This window comes from Sinocyclocheilus rhinocerous, unplaced genomic scaffold, assembly GCF_001515625.1.
Source record: "Sinocyclocheilus rhinocerous isolate Xijiao unplaced genomic scaffold, SAMN03320098_v1.1 scaffold708, whole genome shotgun sequence".
In the NCBI taxonomy this organism is placed as follows: Eukaryota; Metazoa; Chordata; class Actinopteri; order Cypriniformes; family Cyprinidae; genus Sinocyclocheilus; species Sinocyclocheilus rhinocerous.
The window spans coordinates 640,810-660,182 of NW_015635523.1; the positions used below are offsets into that span (position 1 = coordinate 640,810).

At 37.0% G+C, this 19,373-nt stretch overlaps 1 protein-coding gene across 4 annotated transcripts in view; it reads left to right on the top strand.

Annotated features, from left to right (window-relative positions):
• Nucleotides 1-19,373, top strand: part of robo3 (roundabout, axon guidance receptor, homolog 3 (Drosophila)) — an 85,408-nt gene that overhangs the window by 57,775 nt on the left and 8,260 nt on the right. For all 4 annotated transcript variants that reach the window (XM_016561363.1, XM_016561364.1, XM_016561366.1 and 1 more), the window contains 14 exons: nt 978-1,149; nt 3,228-3,433; nt 7,895-7,976; nt 8,307-8,475; nt 13,016-13,182; nt 14,393-14,514; nt 14,629-14,845; nt 15,080-15,204; nt 16,924-17,101; nt 17,345-17,572; nt 17,832-17,871; nt 17,977-18,116; nt 18,238-18,513; nt 18,921-19,065. In XM_016561363.1, the coding sequence (XP_016416849.1) occupies nt 978-1,149; nt 3,228-3,433; nt 7,895-7,976; nt 8,307-8,475; nt 13,016-13,182; nt 14,393-14,514; nt 14,629-14,845; nt 15,080-15,204; nt 16,924-17,101; nt 17,345-17,572; nt 17,832-17,871; nt 17,977-18,116; nt 18,238-18,513; nt 18,921-19,065 (2,267 nt within the window). The remainder of the gene's footprint in view (nt 1-977; nt 1,150-3,227; nt 3,434-7,894; nt 7,977-8,306; nt 8,476-13,015; nt 13,183-14,392; nt 14,515-14,628; nt 14,846-15,079; nt 15,205-16,923; nt 17,102-17,344; nt 17,573-17,831; nt 17,872-17,976; nt 18,117-18,237; nt 18,514-18,920; nt 19,066-19,373) is intronic.

A 19,373-nucleotide genomic window follows, 5' to 3' on the forward strand; every position in this document is an offset into this window, starting at 1 on the left:
GCATTACTTTTTAATTTAGAAGGAAATATCTAAGTTATTATTTCAAATACGTAACGCCAGTTACTTTGTTTCCCATGTCTTGACTGACAGCTCTCGTGTTGCCATGTTGAGAGAAATTGGGAGTTAGTGCAGAGGCGTTGTGTGTGAACATGATGATACTGTAGTTCTAGACTAAATATGAACATGTATTTACTCATCTCACTGCACAAAAACAGATTCAGTATTCCTCAAAATGAATAAAAACAGTCGAATCCAAACTCAGAATATTATACAAACCTGCAATAATTAAATGTTAAATAAGACAAATATAATTTATGTATTTAATCCCATTTTATTAACCAATGTCTTTGCTACTGACCTTCGGTGATCCAATTCAACCATACTAAGCAAAAATTACACATTTGTGTTTCATTTTTGTTATTGCTGAATAGTGTTGAACTTTCTTCTCCTGCATCATATTCTTCGTGCAATTTGTTTGAGCTGCGCCCTATACTGTACAGACATGAATTTACATTTCCTTCAGCCTGAGGCGTATTCAATTCACTTTTGGTGTGAAAGGGCTTTTTACATTTGTTTGTTAAATTTTTTACAAAAGAAGAACTTTTTTATATTAAAAACAAACAATCAAGCCCTGCCCAGATTTAAAAAGTAACTCAAAAGTAACGTAACGCAATTAGTTACTTTTTTAGGGAGTAACGCAATATTGTAATGCATTACTTTTAAAAGTAACTTTGCCCAACACTGCTGATGTGTGCTGGTGATTCATCTGCTATTCAAATCACTTTAGATTTAGGTGGAACTGTGATTATTTTTTTGGGGAAAAAAGACAGCAATTGATAAGTTTTATAATGGTCTTTTGTGAGTTAAGCTATTCCTGAGTTATCTGAGCTAGATAGCCAAAAAGCATCAACTTAAAATGTGATTTATCATGGTTAGTCTTTTAATAGCGTTTAACAGTGTTTCTGTGGTTTGAACAGGTCCTGCTGTTTCCCAGTCAGCCACCTTCACAGTCAGGCCGTTTTTCTGTGTCGTTAAGTGGAGAGCTGACTATTACAGATGTGCACAGCGAGGATTCTGGGTACTACATCTGCCAGGCCATCAGTGTGGCAGGCAGCATCTTGACCAAAGCCCTGCTGGAGGTGGAAAGCAGTGAGTAAATACTTCAAACTACCTTTGGACACACACACACACACACACACATACAGTTGCCCTTTTATCCACCCCCACCAGCTCCATCAAACACCGGCGGTTGGCTTGTATTGATAATTTAATATCAATCTAACTACATTAAAGGTCCAGAACTGTACATGTAATTGAATTGCTTGTGTGAGGCCTTATCACAAAGATTTGAGTAATATTTTTGTTTGCGTTTGAACAAATTGCCGCTTCGCCCCGCCGTAGCCGTATTGCTCTAAACCGAAATAAATAAAAAAGTCTTCAAAGCCGCCCCAAATTAAAATTTCTGCTTCTGCAAATGAGAGAACAGCAGGAAGCTCTGGAGACGTAATCAGAAAGGACAGGGCACAATCGAGCTATGCAAATAACCCCAGGAACATATGCCGCCTCCGTCATGCTCCCCGGTAACAGGATAAACTGTTTATGTGTACTCCACGTGTGTGCGCGTGTACCAAACTGAGTCTAGGCACATCACATGAAAAATCTTCACCAAGAGTCCAATATCTGCACAGTCTGCTGTAGGTTTGCTAAAAAATCAGGCTTATAAAATATAATTGCATTTCCCAGAAACCCCTGTGCCTGCTGTGGCCTCTAAAGATGACGTCCCTGGCATGTTGGCATCATCTGGCTGATGTTTGCTGTAATGTACTTACCTGATACATGATGAAATGATCTATGGAAGGACATATGTATGTGCAGCGCATGGTCACTGCACCCAAGGATGGTTCTCGTGCCTATGAATTTCACATCATGTAGAAACACAACTCGGTTTTGTTTGAGCGATACAGCCCTCGTCTTCTTTCTGACCTTATGGTCTTTTCTTTTTCTTACCGCTGTGGAGGGAAAATGTCAGAGATGCAGGCTGCCTTTCCCAGGTCCTTGTTTTTTCAAATGAGAATGCTAAAGTAACCGAATTGTCAATTATTTATCTATGGACTTTTCTCTTTGCTTAGGTCAATAGACAGTAGGTTTTACAGCTCTAGTCAAACAAATAATAAATTATTCATGGAAACACGGCCGTGTTAAGCCATCACATTGGTCTATAGAAAGAGATGCAGCTGAACGAGAGGAAATGGAAGAATAAATTGTAGAAGAACACAGGTACTGTAATTATTCTAGAGTGCCGTGTTGAAATGTATCATCATGCATTTTACATGCTATATTGCTGCATACCTTTCAACTTGGAAAAAATTCAGCTGTGTAGAAAAGTGCAGTAAAATGCCTTTTTTTCACTCAGTGCTGTAAGAGGTATATGTACATGGTCACATAAATATGCTAAGAGAGTGGAAATAATCTTACATAAATGTTCGTAGGTCTGAGATCTCAAGTAGCAATGTATAATCCCACATCTTCATCTTTGAATTGAGCACAGCATAAGTCTGAACACCTCTACCACTGATGATTTCATAAAAACTACATAATCTTCTTGGGGAAATTTTGTGTATTTAATAGCATGCAGCTTTAGAGTGCATCCATCTTTACCAGTTATTGACCCATAAATGTTGTACAGCAAGCTTAAAAGCACAGAATAATTTTATTATAACACAACACAGCCTGCTAAAGGTGTTAACATGCATTTGGCTTAGTTCCACTATGCAATAACATTATACATTCATTTCAAAAAGAGTTTATAGTTGTACCACAACTCAGTCAAATTATATCCAGAGGCCTGTGTCATTGATCTAATTAAAATCAGATGAATTACTGATCGTTTTTGTGTGGCAGGCTGTAAGAGTACAAAACAATTGGCCAGTTAAATTCAGTGATTTTTTCCCCCCCTTTACTTTTACCTTTTGCTGAATGTTTCAGTGCACATATGAATTTAGCACTGGACATTTGATACTTTTTTAGTAATTGTATTTGTTTTTGTCATTATATGTCATATTGCATGATGATATTGTATTTTACCATCATGTTACTCTCAAAATCTCAATTAGCATAATTCACAGTGTGTGTTTTTCAACAATCTCTTGTGTATAATTTGAACGAGGTGGATGATATGGTGGTGTTACATGTAAATATGGTTCTTCTCTCATTCTCTTCACCCTTAGCCCCATCCGACCGGATCCCTCCCATCATCCGCCAAGGACCAGCCAACCAGACACTCGCTCCGAGAACCACAGCCCAATTGCAGTGCCACGTGATGGGCAACCCTCTTCCGAGCATCCAATGGGAGCGCGACGGCCAGAGAATCCTGGGCAACGACGAGAGCATTAGCCTAATGGAAAATGGCACTTTACAAATCACAGCCCTGCAGGTACTTCAGTCAAGATAGTGTTTAAGTGTGCTCACAAGGGTCTGATTTTCAGCATCTATGGCATCTATGGCTTTTATTTTCAAAAATGCTAATCCCCAGGGGATGTTAACGTATGTTTTTTTTTCAAATCGAGCCCTCTTCAGTGCATGTCCCATCACAGGCGGCTCTTTTCATTGACAGTATGCTATCATGGAATATTCCATATGAATAGTTTTCACTTGCCATGCATTTTCAGACACGCTGATGTAACGTTTAGACACAGACGATTTCTGTAAAATGTCATTACCTCTGTCCGATCAATGGGGGGGGCATAAAACGCGCAATCGAGTTTACAGCAAACAGGCAGTCTTAATTAGCAGATCGATTTTAATACTTGCTCCGTGGACGGTTTCGGGGTGACCCAGCCGCTCATGCGAGAGTTGTGCACAGCGATAAAACCGGTAATTATGATTGTAATGGGAGTGTGTGCCGTCGTTAGTATTAGCGCATGCTAGCCTAATGAAATCCATTCCTCAAGGCCTCAGGGGTGTGTGCGATTGCAGGTTTTACCTGAGGTCGCTGCACTGCCGTGAACAGACCTGATGTGTTAATTGATTGTGCCTGGGAATGATTAACAGTCACTCATGCCTTAATTAAATGCTCATTCTTGGATATAGAAAGGTGGGGAGGCTAGCAATCTTTATGTGCTACTCTCAGCAACCTTGTACTCTCTGCAATGTTTGCATCACATTAAACATGCCCTTGATATTCAGTGCAGTGACTTTACGGACAGCTCACGCCAAAAATTTGTGTGAATTCAAGTAGCAGCCTCATTTATCAGTGAGAATTTAAGCTTTTGTGTTGAGTTGTGTTTATTTGGCTTGTTAAACGTTGCATGCTTTGTTCAGATGGGCATCTTTGGCTCTGGTGTTGGCCCTGTCCTCTCTGGTCTGGTGCCTCTGTTGGCCCCCTTTAGTCCCGATTACCCCGGCATGATGGGAGAGCACAAGGGGGCACGGAGACTGGGGTTTGCACAGATGGTAGCATGCGAGTGTGTGAGGGAAGGGAGAAAGTAAGGGAGAGCGCTGTGAAAAGGTGCCATTATACCGGGAGAATCGCCAGAAACTGCCTGCTCTCGACTGTGCCAGGGGAGTGAGGTAAAAGAATGAGTGTGTGTCTGTTGGACAGAGAAAAACTAATAGCTTGGAATAGTTCACCCCAAAATTCGGTCATTATTTCTTCTCCTTCACATTGTTCCAAACCTCTGTTTTTTATTGTAAAGGGAGATTTTTTGAAGAATATCCTGGGCCAGTATTTGTAGTATAATGAAAAGTCAATGAGGATGGGACTGTCAAGCTCTAAAATGACAAAAGCAAAAGCATATCATATGACTTTTGCACAATATTTCAAGACTTCTGAAGCCATACGATAGCTTTGTCTGAGGAACAGGACAGTGTTTTTTTATATATATTATTTATATGCTATTTAGTATTTATTAATATTTTATATTAGCTTTTATTTGTTTTTTTCCTGTTTTTATTTTAATTATAGTTTAGTAATTTTGTTAATGTGCTTTTGTCAGTTTTGTTCATTTTTTTCTTTTTCTTTTTTACTAAATTTCTTTTTCATTGTAACTGATTTTTATTGCAGTTGTAGTTCAGTCATTTTAGTACTTTAACTTTTTTCAGTAAGGTTTAGGTTTTAGTTTTAAGTTTATCGTCAAATATTTATATTTTGTTTTAAATCAACTTTGTTTTAAAACATTTTAATACATTTGGTTTTAGTTAACAATAGCAACAATTGCTCTGGTCACCTTTATAGGAGTTCATGAAAGTAGTGGTGCCTGATACATGACAAATCTTTTCAATGAATCAGTTGATTCAGTTCACAATTCACAAAATGTTTAATTGAATGAACTAATATTGAATCATCCAATTCATTCAAAGATCTGACTCAAAATAATCTTTCACAAATCTGGTTCTCAAGTTAAACTTACTCAAAGAACTGATTGAAGTGCCCACTTCAGGGAAAAATTATCAGGCGACTTATATTTCAGTCTGTTGTGTGACTTCAAAAGACTTGAAATATAACACAAGTCATGGTGCTTTTAAGTTCTTTTTGAACTTGAAAGCCTCAGTTCCCATTCATAGTAATTGCACAGAAAAGAGCGACCAGCACATTCTTCAAAATATCATCTTTTGTGTTCCACAGAAGAAAGAAAGTCATACAGGTTTGGAATGACATGGGGGTGAGTAAATGATGCCAGAAGTTGCATTCATAGTTGAGCTATCCCTTTAAATAAGTAGAGGATGCGAATGCATATTATCAAAATATTTATCTCCCTATTTCCTTTTCCACTCATGCATTTTTAAGTGTGTGTTTAGCGCTGAACCCAGAGCTGCCATCTATGATTAATCAGTCGATGCCCAGTTGCTTACCTCTCTGAGCTCTTCCAGCTTTCCACCAATGACTAGCCAGCACAGCAGAGGTCTAACCAATGAGGTTATCCACTAAAAGAGGAAGAGGTCACAGAGAAAACTGTTTCTACACCTTGTGTTTCCTCTTCTCCTCCTCCCAAGAGAGATTCATAAGTGACCAAAATAACACTCTCAACAACACACTCCTGTACTGCCTGAGGATATAAAGCTACTCTTCAGTACATGGGTTCAGTTTCAGACGAGACTTTTTCTGGCTTTTCTACTAATATCTGTTGTTTACGTCAGCTGCTGTTTAATTCACGCTAACATGCATTATGCTACATACAAATGAGATTAAGATGAAACAGACACATCACAAGTAAGCAGACAGCAATTCGAGGTCATGGTGTGTGGATGTATGTGTGCATCACAGATGAGTCAAATCCTCAGACGTGTCATTGGTGCCCCTGAGCTGTCAGCACTATTAGATCGCTGTCATGGAGAGAGAGAAAGAAAAGCTTTACTACATCTCTCACTGTCGTAAGCAATTTCTGCCTGACTTCTCCCCTCGGCCCTGTGGTTAAAATGTAATGCCCCTCGCCCTCCCCACCGCTCACCAGTTTGTCTTTGTATTTCCTTTTTCTTCCTGCACATTCAGTACAACCATGCTAACTCAGATGATAGACACAAATATGTTAAATCAAACGGACAGATGAAAATTCACTTGGGTTCCCACAATGGAAAGATTTTTATAGACTTACGGAGACACTAGTATGAAAACAATCTCAAACTCTGATGGATTCATCTGAATAAGCTGTTCAGCGTGGTTTGCTATTTTAAAGTGTTTAATGGGTTAGACAGTTGCATATTGATTTCTGTCTAATGTTATTTGCATACACTACCATTCAAAAGTTTGAAGTCAGTAAGATTTATTTATTGATTTAATTCTAATGCATTACATTGATAAAATGTCACAATAAAGACATTTATAAAGTTTTCTATTTCAAATAAATGCTGTTCTTTTGAACTGTCTATTCATCAAAGAATCCAGAAAAAATGTATGAAATGTAAACGTTTCCACAAAACACCTGTCTTCAACATTGATAATAAGAAATTAAAGCGAAAATGCAAACGGTAATGCAGGATTTGAAATTGCATTTGGATTATGTCACAATTTATGCGTCCACATATGGAAAACGCAATTGAAAATACAATTTGCAATTCCTTTTGAAAATAGTCCGGAATATCGTTCCATACAAGTGCTCCATCATCACCTTTATGTGTCTTTATCCTTATATATATATATATATACAGTGGGTACGGAAAGTATTCAGACTCATACTCTAATAAGCATAGAAATACATTATGCACACAAATATTGAATAAAACACTCTACTATAATTAGATTTAACTATTTCTTTCATACTTTTCAGCATTGAATGAATTACACATATTTGTATTAGAAATAAGGAGATTTTCTCAAAACAGGTTATACTTTGAAACAATTTAATGAAGGTTGAGTATAATTTATAGTTAAAACATACCAGGTAATTGTACATAATTGTACAAGATATTCCGTGGTTGCATTGAGTATTGTATGTAACTTGAAATATGCTACATGATTGTACTCAAATGATTGTTCACAACAAAAAAGAAATAAGGAGATTTTCTCAACTCGTCCACCGTCTTGAATGTATTTTTTATGCATGTGTCGCAATGCACTGCGGGTCTTCATTCTTTGTGAACGATACAGTTTATAGTTTGCCTGTTATAGAAGTAATTATTTTGTCTCTGCATTTGGGTACATGCCTATGATGCTGTAAAAAATATGCCAACATACGAGCTCACTTGGTTTCACAACAGCACATTATTTTCTTCCTGTCTCTAACTTCAATAGTAATAGGAAAAAATAACTGTTGATCCTGTATTACTGCGAAACAATAGGCAATTTCGAGGAATTTGTGCTCATTTGTCAAGATTTCCACGCTGCTCCAAGCGGAGTGAGGCAATGCATTGTGCTCGAGTTTATCCATACAAATGCTGACCCTGAGCCTGCTGTTGCTAGGAAACGGACTCCGGGGCCTACACCTGTGTTGCCTCCAGTTTGAGTGGAGAGACGAGCTGGAGTGGTGTACTCACAGTAAAAGGTAAAAAAACACACACAAGTGCTCCATCATCACCTTTATGTGTCTTTATCCTTGACAAACTGCATCATATCATCTTCAAACTGAGGGAGCCGCTTCCATTGCAAGTTTGCTCAGTAGATACATGAGTCCATTTACTAGAGTAGTGCTGACCTGAGATCAGATTTTTCCTGTTCAGTATTGATTTCTGTTATAATGTCCTATAAATCTAGACTAATATGGAAACAGCAAGAGTTTTCTGATATATTCTGCAAACAGAACCATAGCTCACAGAATGATAACTTGAACCAATATGAAGACGGCATGCTTATATTTCTAATCTTATCTTTACAGAGAGTGGCGGTCTCTCTGTACCCCCGGTTTCAGAGCCCTACCAGCTGCCCGGTCCACCCCAGAAGCCTGTAGTAACTGATGTGACCCGTAACAGCGTGACCCTGACCTGGCAACCGAACGCACATGAAGGCGGAGCGGCTGTCACCTCTTACATAATTGAGGCTTTCAGGTGAGCTGGCGCACTCTGTAAGCGTCTCCATTCTGCTCCCTTCCTGTTTGTTTTCCTTCCTAGCCAAGATAATATTGTTTCTTGCCAGAGGCTACTACAGGGGTCTATTCTTCATTTTTTATTAATTCACTGTCACTGTCTTAGTGTCGCTGGTCAGCCGTGACAGACGGGCTAATACCACCGCGTGGCTGCCCCGTCCCTGACCCCTTTCCCCCGCTCTACTGCTCCTCACAGTCATGCGAGGGCAGCTACATCCTGTGCTTACATATCACATCCTGCCTCCTACAAGAATCACTCCCCTCAGGCGGCAACCTACTGCCAGAAAGATCTAAATTAATAGCAACTGTATTGGTGTTCTACAATTGAATTTCAGACATGGACTGGAGAACTTATTTAAAGGGGATATAGTTTATGAATTACTGAATTATTCTATACATTTAGGTTTCTTGTGGCAGTTTAGTAATTTAGCTTTACTTGAGCAGTTAGGGCAGAGGGCAGTTATGAGCACATAGTTTTGTATGGAAGCCCGTTTCCGCCACTGAATAAAAAAAAAAAATAGTTAATTGTTAGTTTTTATTTCACAATTCTGACTTTTTTTTCTCAGAATTGCATGATATGAACTCGCATATGTGAGTTATAAAGTCAGAATTGTGAGATACAATTCCGAGTTTATATCTTGCAATTTATTTTTTTCTCTCGCAATTCTGACTTTGTGAGTTATAAAGTCCAGTTCTGATGGGAAAAAAAACTGATATGTTCTCAGAATTGCAACTTTATATCATGCAATTCTGACTTACTTTCTAAGAATTTTCATTTAAATCTCGCATTTTTTAAGAAAAAATGAGAAAAAAGTCAGAATTTTTAGATGTAAACTCACAATTGCGAGAAAAAAGTCAGAATTATGAGATAAAAAGTCACAATTATCTTTTTTATTTGTATTTTTTATAAGTGGCGGAATCGGGCTTCCATAGTTTTGGCATCATAACAATTTCTGAATTATTTTATTTCAACATAGTTTTTATAAATGTGCTTGGTGAACCCGGTTATGCACAATAATGGAGCTTCAATGTGTGTGACAGTCATGGCAAAATAATTAACATGGTGTCAGAATAATTGGAGCAGTGAGATTATTTAAAAAAAAGCATTTGCTTGGAAAAACTGAAAAGAAATATAAAAAAAAAAAAACAATCAATGAAATATAATATAATAAGTGTGTGTGTGTGCTTGTGTGCCTGTGTTTACTTGTTTACAGTTATTTGATGAAGGCCCATTTTTGGATCTTGTACCTACAGTACCATGCTCATGTGGTTTAATTCAGTTAATTCAGTCATTTTTAACACATTTTCTGAATTTGATTTTGCTTTCTAGACTAATCGATTAATCGTGCTTATTTTATTCTCTTGGCAGTTCTAATAGGATACATATATATAAAAAATCTTCTGTTTTTACTTTCATACAATGAGTTAAAAAATATATGCTTTCAACTTTAAAGTATTTGTCAGTAAAACATGGAAACTATTTATTTTGTAATGATTTGCTTAATATTATCAAAAAGCCAATTATATAATTAGTAATTAGTTTAATCTCACACAGTATAAATGGGTTTGTAATACATAAAAAACAAACTTTTTTATTTTCTAAAAGAGTCCCTCATACAGGGATCATCATATTTGGGTGTTCAGGCCATCAAAAAATTTTTTTAAAAATAAATAAATCCTTGCACTTGCTGTTTTAGGTTTTGTTCAGTCTGCCAGAGGTTTGTTCATAGAAACATAGCTTAAGAAATATTCTCACTCTGATAGCTGAGGGTCTCAGTATGACATGCTAATGAATTCAAATGTAGTCCAAACAGACACTTCTTTAAGCTTTTTTCTCTCGCAATTCTGACTTTGTGAGTTATAAAGTCCAATTCTGATGGGAAAAAAAACTGATATGTTCTCAGAATTGTAAGTTTATATCTCACAATTCTGAGTTTATTTCTCAGAATTGCAACTTTATATCATGCAATTCTGACTTACTTTCTAAGAATTTTCATTTAAATCTCGCATTTTTTAAGAAAAAATGAGAAAAAAGTCAGAATTTTTAGATGTAAACTCACAATTGCGAGAAAAAAGTCAGAATTATGAGATAAAAAGTCACAATTATCTTTTTTATTTGTATTTTTTATAAGTGGCGGAATCGGGCTTCCATAGTTTTGGCATCATAACAATTTCTGAATTATTTTATTTCAACATAGTTTTTATAAATGTGCTTGGTGAACCCGGTTATGCACAATAATGGAGCTTCAATGTGTGTGACAGTCATGGCAAAATAATTAACATGGTGTCAGAATAATTGGAGCAGTGAGATTATTTAAAAAAAAGCATTTGCTTGGAAAAACTGAAAAGAAATATAAAAAAAAAAAAACAATCAATGAAATATAATATAATAAGTGTGTGTGTGTGCTTGTGTGCCTGTGTTTACTTGTTTACAGTTATTTGATGAAGGCCCATTTTTGGATCTTGTACCTACAGTACCATGCTCATGTGGTTTAATTCAGTTAATTCAGTCATTTTTAACACATTTTCTGAATTTGATTTTGCTTTCTAGACTAATCGATTAATCGTGCTTATTTTATTCTCTTGGCAGTTCTAATAGGATACATATATATAAAAAATCTTCTGTTTTTACTTTCATACAATGAGTTAAAAAATATATGCTTTCAACTTTAAAGTATTTGTCAGTAAAACATGGAAACTATTTATTTTGTAATGATTTGCTTAATATTATCAAAAAGCCAATTATATAATTAGTAATTAGTTTAATCTCACACAGTATAAATGGGTTTGTAATACATAAAAAACAAACTTTTTTATTTTCTAAAAGAGTCCCTCATACAGGGATCATCATATTTGGGTGTTCAGGCCATCAAAAAATTTTTTTAAAAATAAATAAATCCTTGCACTTGCTGTTTTAGGTTTTGTTCAGTCTGCCAGAGGTTTGTTCATAGAAACATAGCTTAAGAAATATTCTCACTCTGATAGCTGAGGGTCTCAGTATGACATGCTAATGAATTCAAATGTAGTCCAAACAGACACTTCTTTAAGCTATTGTAGGCTGGCTGAAATGGGGCTACCTCTAATTACAGAACCAAGGTCCTGCAGTCCTTAGAGGGAGGGCAGACAGCAAACGGGATATTCAGCAACGGAGATGTAGAGAGCCACACACATACACATTTTCATTCTTTCTCTACTTCATATACACACACTATGTCTCTGTCCTCTCCCTTGCCCCCCTGGGTAACAGTTAGCATGGCCCCACATCCTTAAAATTGATTCTTTATCGAATGCTGTGGGGCTGAAAGGGGTGTTTGCTATAAAATTTCCTTCCCTGAGGTGCTGTGGAACACGGAGCGCAGGGAAAGGGAGGTGGAGAACAAGTGAGGGATGGAAAAGAACTGAGATTGAGGATGAGGAGGATTTAGGCTGTTGACACCTCGATACAGGGATAAAAAGGTTTATGTTGCGGCCCACTTTTGGAATATATGCATGCACATTTATCCAGGTGTTTATAAGGGCCCAATCACGGTCTTGCTGGAGAAAAGGGAATTGTCTGTGCCTCAGCCTTTCCCTGTTTCTTCCATCCCAGCTGATAGCAAAGTGACCTTGGATTTATCGCTCCTATCGGTGGGCTGCTGAAGGAATATTTACGAGGTTCCCAGCATTTATGGCTTGGCCTAATTGTGCAGGTCGGGCTTTTATTGGCTTTGTGTCTGCGGCAGGAGTTGCCACTGGGGAAAAATAAACCTTGAACACACCGCACATGACCGCTGCTCTAAACAAGGATGATGGTTAACCACAGACAAGTGAAGAGGAATATCCCAAAGCCTTCTGGCACAGACAGATGTCTGTGCTTAACGTTCGTTGTTTATTAGATGGGGATGCATGTTGTTGAATGAATCTCGCCCACCTGTATGCCACATCTAAGTAGCTCTCTTGGTTCTCATTAAGTCAAGTTCATATTCCTGTATGCTTAGGTGTGATCTGGATGTTAATAAAAAGCTGTGTTCCTAAATTGACAGAATCCGTCAATGTTTTCAGTTTGTTTAATAAAATCTCATTTAAGTATCCAAGGTGTTATTTATTACATGCACTGCATTATGACAAGCCTAGTCTGTGCCATAAATAAATCTATCACTGCAGAGATCTTTTTGTAGTCATGCCACGCACTGTCAAGCCAAAGGCTACAAGAATAGCATCACAGAAGAGCTGGGTCATTAAACAGACACATGTAATGACAATCAAAAGAGTGCAGATAAACATCTATGACATTGACTTTGCTATTAAACCCTCCTCTCTCTAATGCCGTGCAACAGCTTCAGGACAAATGTAGGACAAAACATTAGTGTATTTATGTTTTATTCAGATTGAGCTGTATGAATCTGCTGGTTTTGATATTGTAGAGCATAAATAAACACGTATGGAATTAATGTGGATGCAAATGTGATGAATAATTAATGTAGTAATATAATCTCTATAATCTTTCTGTCTATTTTTTTCAGCCAATCAGCAGGCAGTACTTGGCAGACGGTTGCAGATTTTGTGAAACTGGAGAAGCACACGGTCACTGGACTGTCGCCGAATACCATTTACCTGTTCATTGTGCGTGCGGTCAATGTTTACGGCCTGAGTGACCCCAGCCCCATCTCAGAGCCCGTACGCACACAAGGTCTGTACGCTGGAGACCAATCAATTTTATGAGATCTTTAAAAATGTGTGAACTTGTAATACAAATTATATGTTGTATAACTGTTATTTAAGTATACAAACAAATTACAAAATAATAGTGCCTGTTATAATACAGATTATATATTAATCAATTCCATTCAATGTGGATAGGATCTAATCATGAAAGGCAGAAGAAAAATATTGTATATCTATTTTGTGTCTATATTTTAATTTAATTTTAATTAAAATCTACAAAAATGGAATCAAGTACAACAAAATACCGCGATATATAAGCATTTTACAAAGAAAAAAATAAATAAAATATATATATATATATATATATATATATATATTTAATTTAAAAACAAATAGGTTTCTAAACTCAAATAATGAAATTTGTTAATATAATCATGAACTGTATTGGCTGAGCAACATGCAAAATGATTAAACACAGCATAAGTTAATTAGAAAAGCGGACTATTTTTGTGTTGTAAATATCACTTCTACGAATTGCACAAAAATAGAAAGCTGTATGAGTTGCGTACACAAGTGCATTGCAAATGAATGCAACCAGAATACTGTACATGCAGCTAGTGGGAAGACATTTCTACCTGTGTGTGTCCTTATAGCAACAGTCTCATTACAATTTAGTCTATTTAGTAACTTTACTTGATTGACTTGATTGATTGACTTTATTAATCCCAAAGGACACAATAAATAAATGAATAAAATAAAATACTGCATTTCATAAAGCACCCCTTTGTTTCAAGCATCAAAGTAAACAATACTCTATAATTAACATAATTACAATATACAATTAAAATTCAACATCAGTCATCTAATATGACATTGATTATATAATCTAATAGCTGTTGGTAAAAATGACTTTCTATATCGTTCCTTGTAACACAGAGGCTGAATTAATCTTGAGCTAAAAGAACTCACACAAGCTCAAACTTTATATATTATATAAATGTTTTTCCATATTACCTTAATTTTTCACATAAAATAATGTCACAAAAAGTGAACTTGGTTATCTTTAATCAAAATAAAATGCATTATTTTTCTTGTTTTGTTTTTTTTGTTGTTGTTTGGATAAAATATTACCTTTTTTGACTTAATGATTTTGTCAGTTTTCTTGATGTATTCTATATTCATACAGACACAATTTAAAGATGTTAATATTGGATGTTTCTTGTTGTCTTTTGCAGATGTCAGTCCTACAGGTCAAGGTGTGGACCATCGACAGGTGCAGAGGGAGCTGGGAGAGATGGCTGTGCAGCTTCATGAACCAGCGCTGTTGACGGCATCCAGCGTGAAGATCAGCTGGAACGTGAGTGCTGCTAATATCTGCCCTCCAAATCAGCCCCTCGCCGGCCTTATGATTCTCCTGCCGCCTCACTTTATCTCATTTTTCTGTCTCGGTCTCCCTCTTTCCATCTGTCAGGTCGATCGTCAGTCTCAGTACATCCAGGGTTATCGTTTGCTTTATCGTCCTGTTGGCGGCTCCTGGTCCCAGCAGGAAGTGAAAGCTGCAACAGAGCGTAGCGCTGTCATCGCTAACCTGCTCAAAGGCACGGAGTACGAGATTAAAATACGACCCTACTTTAACGAGTTCCAGGGCATGGACAGCCGCCCGCTGACGTTTCGCACGCCAGAGGAGGGTGAGATATCTGCAGCTCTTTCAGTTTCCATTTGATGCACTTCAATTTAATTTTGTTCTAATCAATTCAATTCAGGTTCATTCAGCCCAGCCCGACTCAATTCTGTTCTGTTGTACATAATATGAAGATGAATCGCTTCATTCAAGCAAATAAAATTATGGAGAGGGCTAATGTAGATTTACTATTAAGGACACTCACTTTTCAAAATGTAATTTTAATTGAATTCTCTTCCAGTTCCCAGTGCACCCCCTCGTGCTGTAACCGTGGCAACAGTCAAGCTCAGCAACAGCTCAAGCATCAGTGTATCATGGCAGCCTCCTCCCACTGAGATGCAAAATGGAGTCATTCAACAGTATAAGGTATATTGTAGATTGCAAAAGTCATTCAACAAAACAAACTTAGTATATCCCAACCTGACACGTTGCAAAAAGTAACTTGTGAAAGTAAAAAATGCTGCATGATATGTCACAATACAGTCAGCAGATTATTTGATTTGATTATTAATGTTTTTTATATATATATATATATATATATATATATATAATAGTTAAGTTTTGTTGATTATTTCATGTTTTTCTATTTTCGAGTCCTCAACATTTTTTTTATCAAGTGTAAATTCATGTCCCACTCACATTTTCTTGATTAAATAAACATTACTTACACTATCAGAAAAAGAAAAAAATATATATATTTTATATTTTTATTTTAACAATGTAATCAATATTCTATTATAAAAGTATGAATCATCAAGTTTGTGATGTACTGTTTTTAAGCATTTTAGATTTATTCCAAAACAATAACTCAAGGCAGTAACAATTTAAACAATATATTATGTTTATGAACTTATGTTCAGCTATTCTTTTTAATAGTTAACTTTTAACTACTTTTGCATTTTTCGGATCATCAGTCATCAAAGCATGGTAAATATTGTCACAGACACAGAGATTTACCTTAAATTTCATCAAGCTGATTACTCACTAAAAACTCCCACAGGTCATGTTTTCATGCCATTTTAAGTCCTATTTTGATGTAACAAAGTGGTTATATCTAAGTGTGTTATATCTAAGTGTGTGAGCTGTTTACTTACTTTTTTAATTAGCCTTCCAAGTAGCTATGTTTCCATCCACCTATTTTTATGCACATTTTGGGATATTGCATAAAAATCGCTGGATGGAAATGCCAAGATGCGCATAAATTCAAAAAATGCGTATAAAAAACTTGTAGGATAAATTTGGTATCCAATGTAGAAAACATGCGCATAAACTGAAGGAAACACTTCTACTGTATAAATTCCTTAATGTGCATCAAAAAAGACATGACTTTGCAATGGGACAGCATAAAACTGGACCAACCAATGGACCAATCTCATTGCACAGCATCTGAAATGCTAGTTTTGTCATTCTAACATGCTTGAGCAAAGTCTCGTCAAAGTGCTTCGTTATAATTAACTCCCAAAACTGCGTTCCTAAACAGCAGGCTCAGAAAATAAGATAACATGACCACATTCTGTCTGCATGCTCTGAAGCTTGTAATTTATTGTATACAAAAAGGATTATATATAGTGCCTTCTCCTACTGCAGCAAATAAAAATTTCTTCATGATATTTAGCGAAAGTTAATCATGAAGTGACTATATTGATATCTTCAACTCACTGGATGGAAATAGTGCTTTATTCGCAAATGTTTTATGCAATATTCCAGTTTTGCACACAAGTTTAATTTGTAAGTTTGGGTGGAAACATAGCTACTAACGCCGTTATATTGTTCATTCAGACTGATTCATGAACGTGGACAAACACAAGAGGCGGGATTTATATCACGATGGAGGCATTGTTTCCTCTCACATGACTTTCCCCCATTAATTCTCAATTACCCCCCTGCAAACTCACTGCACGCTATATGGGGTCTGTTAAAACTCAGTGGGCTCAGGGGAGACGAGAGAGATATGGACTCCCGCTCGAACTTTTCCAGCTAGTGTCTTTCTTGGTGTCTTCTGCAGATGTGAGTCTTACAGATCAAGGACCAGGTTAGGGCACTTAAGTATTTTAAAGTTCAGATCTAAGTGTTATCTCTTTTCAGGTTTGGTGTCTGGGTAACGACTCTCAGACGCGCTACCACATCAATCAGACGGTGGATGGAAGCGTGCTGACAACTTTATTAAAGGGGCTTTTACCCGGCGTGTTGTACCAGGTGGAGGTGGCAGCAGTGACCAGCGCAGGAGTGGGCACGCGCAGCCAGCCCGTATCTGTGCTTATCAGTGAGTATTCGCTGAAAAAACAGCCATGACTATTAAACTGAAAGAATTAAAGAGTAGAGTGACGGGCTTGTGGAGTTGAAGTACAAAAAAATTGTGTAAATTCTCTTTGATTGCTTTTTAAAGTCCCGCTATGAGACTAAATTGCTTAATTCTTTCCAATAAGCTGAGTCCTATTAAGACATTCTGTCTGAGTAACACTTTGATCTGTCTTTGCTCTCTTTTCGTTCTCTCTCTCCTTTTCAGAATTGCCCGCAGAGCAGCCTACAGTCACAGGTGGAGGCAGCGAATCTGACGAGAATGTAAGTCTGGCTGAGCAGATCACAGACGTAGTGAAGCAGCCTGCCTTCATCGCAGGCATTGGCGGGGCATGCTGGGTAATCCTTATGGGATTCAGCGTGTGGATCTACTGCAGACGGAAGAAGAGAAAAGAGCTCAGCCATTACACAGCATCATTTGCATACACACCTGCGGGTATGCATGCACATATCACACCAAATGACATTTGACATTAAATTATGATTTTACTATTTGATGTATACAAAATGATGATGATACTATTTAGTTTTAGTAATTTTAGTACCAAAACTTGTTTTTTTTAGTAAGGTGCCAAGACATCTTTTATATTTTTTATAGTTTATTTTGTTTCAGCTTTATTTCAGTTAATGGAAATCATTTTGAATAGTCTGAGTTTTAGTTAACAATCACAACACTTTCTTTCATCTCTCTACAGTTGGTTTCCCACATGGTGAAAGTTCTGGACTTAATGGAAGGTAAATGGCACTTTTAGCTTCTTAAGCAACAATTCAGAGTGTAAATACAGTGACTTTAGTTCATTCTATAGTTATTGATATTTTTGGATATGTCTGGATATCTAGGCCTGGTATGCTGGGTGCTAACATGGGAAATTACCCGTGGCTGGCTGATTCTTGGCCAACTACCAATCTCGTGCACAACGGGAAAGACTCTGTGAACTGCTGTACGTCTAAACATGACACCCCGGAGAGATACTATAATGGTAAGACTCGCTTTTATAGAGCAACACCACCGGCTGTACTGTTAAATTAATTTAACACTAAGTTTCCACAGCACAGAGTCTCATTAATTAAACCCTAATTAATTTACCGTCGCTTCCTCAGAGGCGGGAATCTCTAATTACCTCAACCAAAACGAGAAGTACAGCACAGACTCCAACGAAGGCCCCATCTACAGCACCATTGATCCCACCAGCGAGGACCTGCGCAATTTCTCTGCTCAGTTCTCTCAACATACCACTCCCTACGCCAGCACTCCCATCATGCCTTTCACCAACCAGGCGCCCTGCAGCCCTGAACAAGATGGCAGCCACTGGATGACTCAGCCTGGAACCTCCAATGTTCAGTATGCTCAGCCAGACCGCTCCAAGACTGATAACGGTATCTTTCCAGTCTTATCTGTTCCCTTCGGTGCTAATACGAATGTTGTGCTTGGCTGTGTTACTTTAGTATTTTTTATATACTATTATAGTGCTTTGATTTTTACATTTTCAGTTTTCATTTCAATTTTCATTTTAATTTTCTTATGTGCTTTTGTAATTTTGTATTAGTTTTTTAATGTTTTAATTTAGCTTTAATTTATATTTTTAGTCATTTTAGTACTTAAACTGATTTCAGTTAGCTGCCATGTCAATGTTTCTATTTTTCTTAACATTTTATTTTAGGTTTATTTCAATTTCCTAAAATTGATTTTTAATTTTATTTTTTAATTTAATTTTAACTTTAGTTAACAAAAAAAAATGCTTAATATATCTGTTTTGTTATTCACAAAATTCGCTTTCCTACAGTAAAACAACCAAAGCAGAAGTTGATGGGGAAGCCAGTGAAAACGCCATCTCTCAACTGGATGGATGCGTTGCCGCCACCACCTCTCTCTGGAGATCTGGACGAGTGTGAAGAGGAAGATGATAATGAACTAATCCAGGACATGGGGTAAAGTTCACTGGAAGGCTATAGATTTAGCTCAGCGCTGCGCCAGCTGAACCAGCCTGAAAAATAATGTTAGCATTTGATTTAAAGGTGACATATCATGAAAATCTGACTTTTCCAGGTTTTAAGTGCTATAATCAGGTCCCTGGTGCATCTACCAACCAAGGAAACGTGAAAAAGATTAACCCAATCACTTTGTTTTGGTAAGCCTTTTTCTGCAAGCCTCTGAGAAAACGAGCGCGTCTGATTTCGCTCACTTGGTGACGTGGCAAAAGGATCTCATTATAATATTACCGCCCCTTAATCTGTAA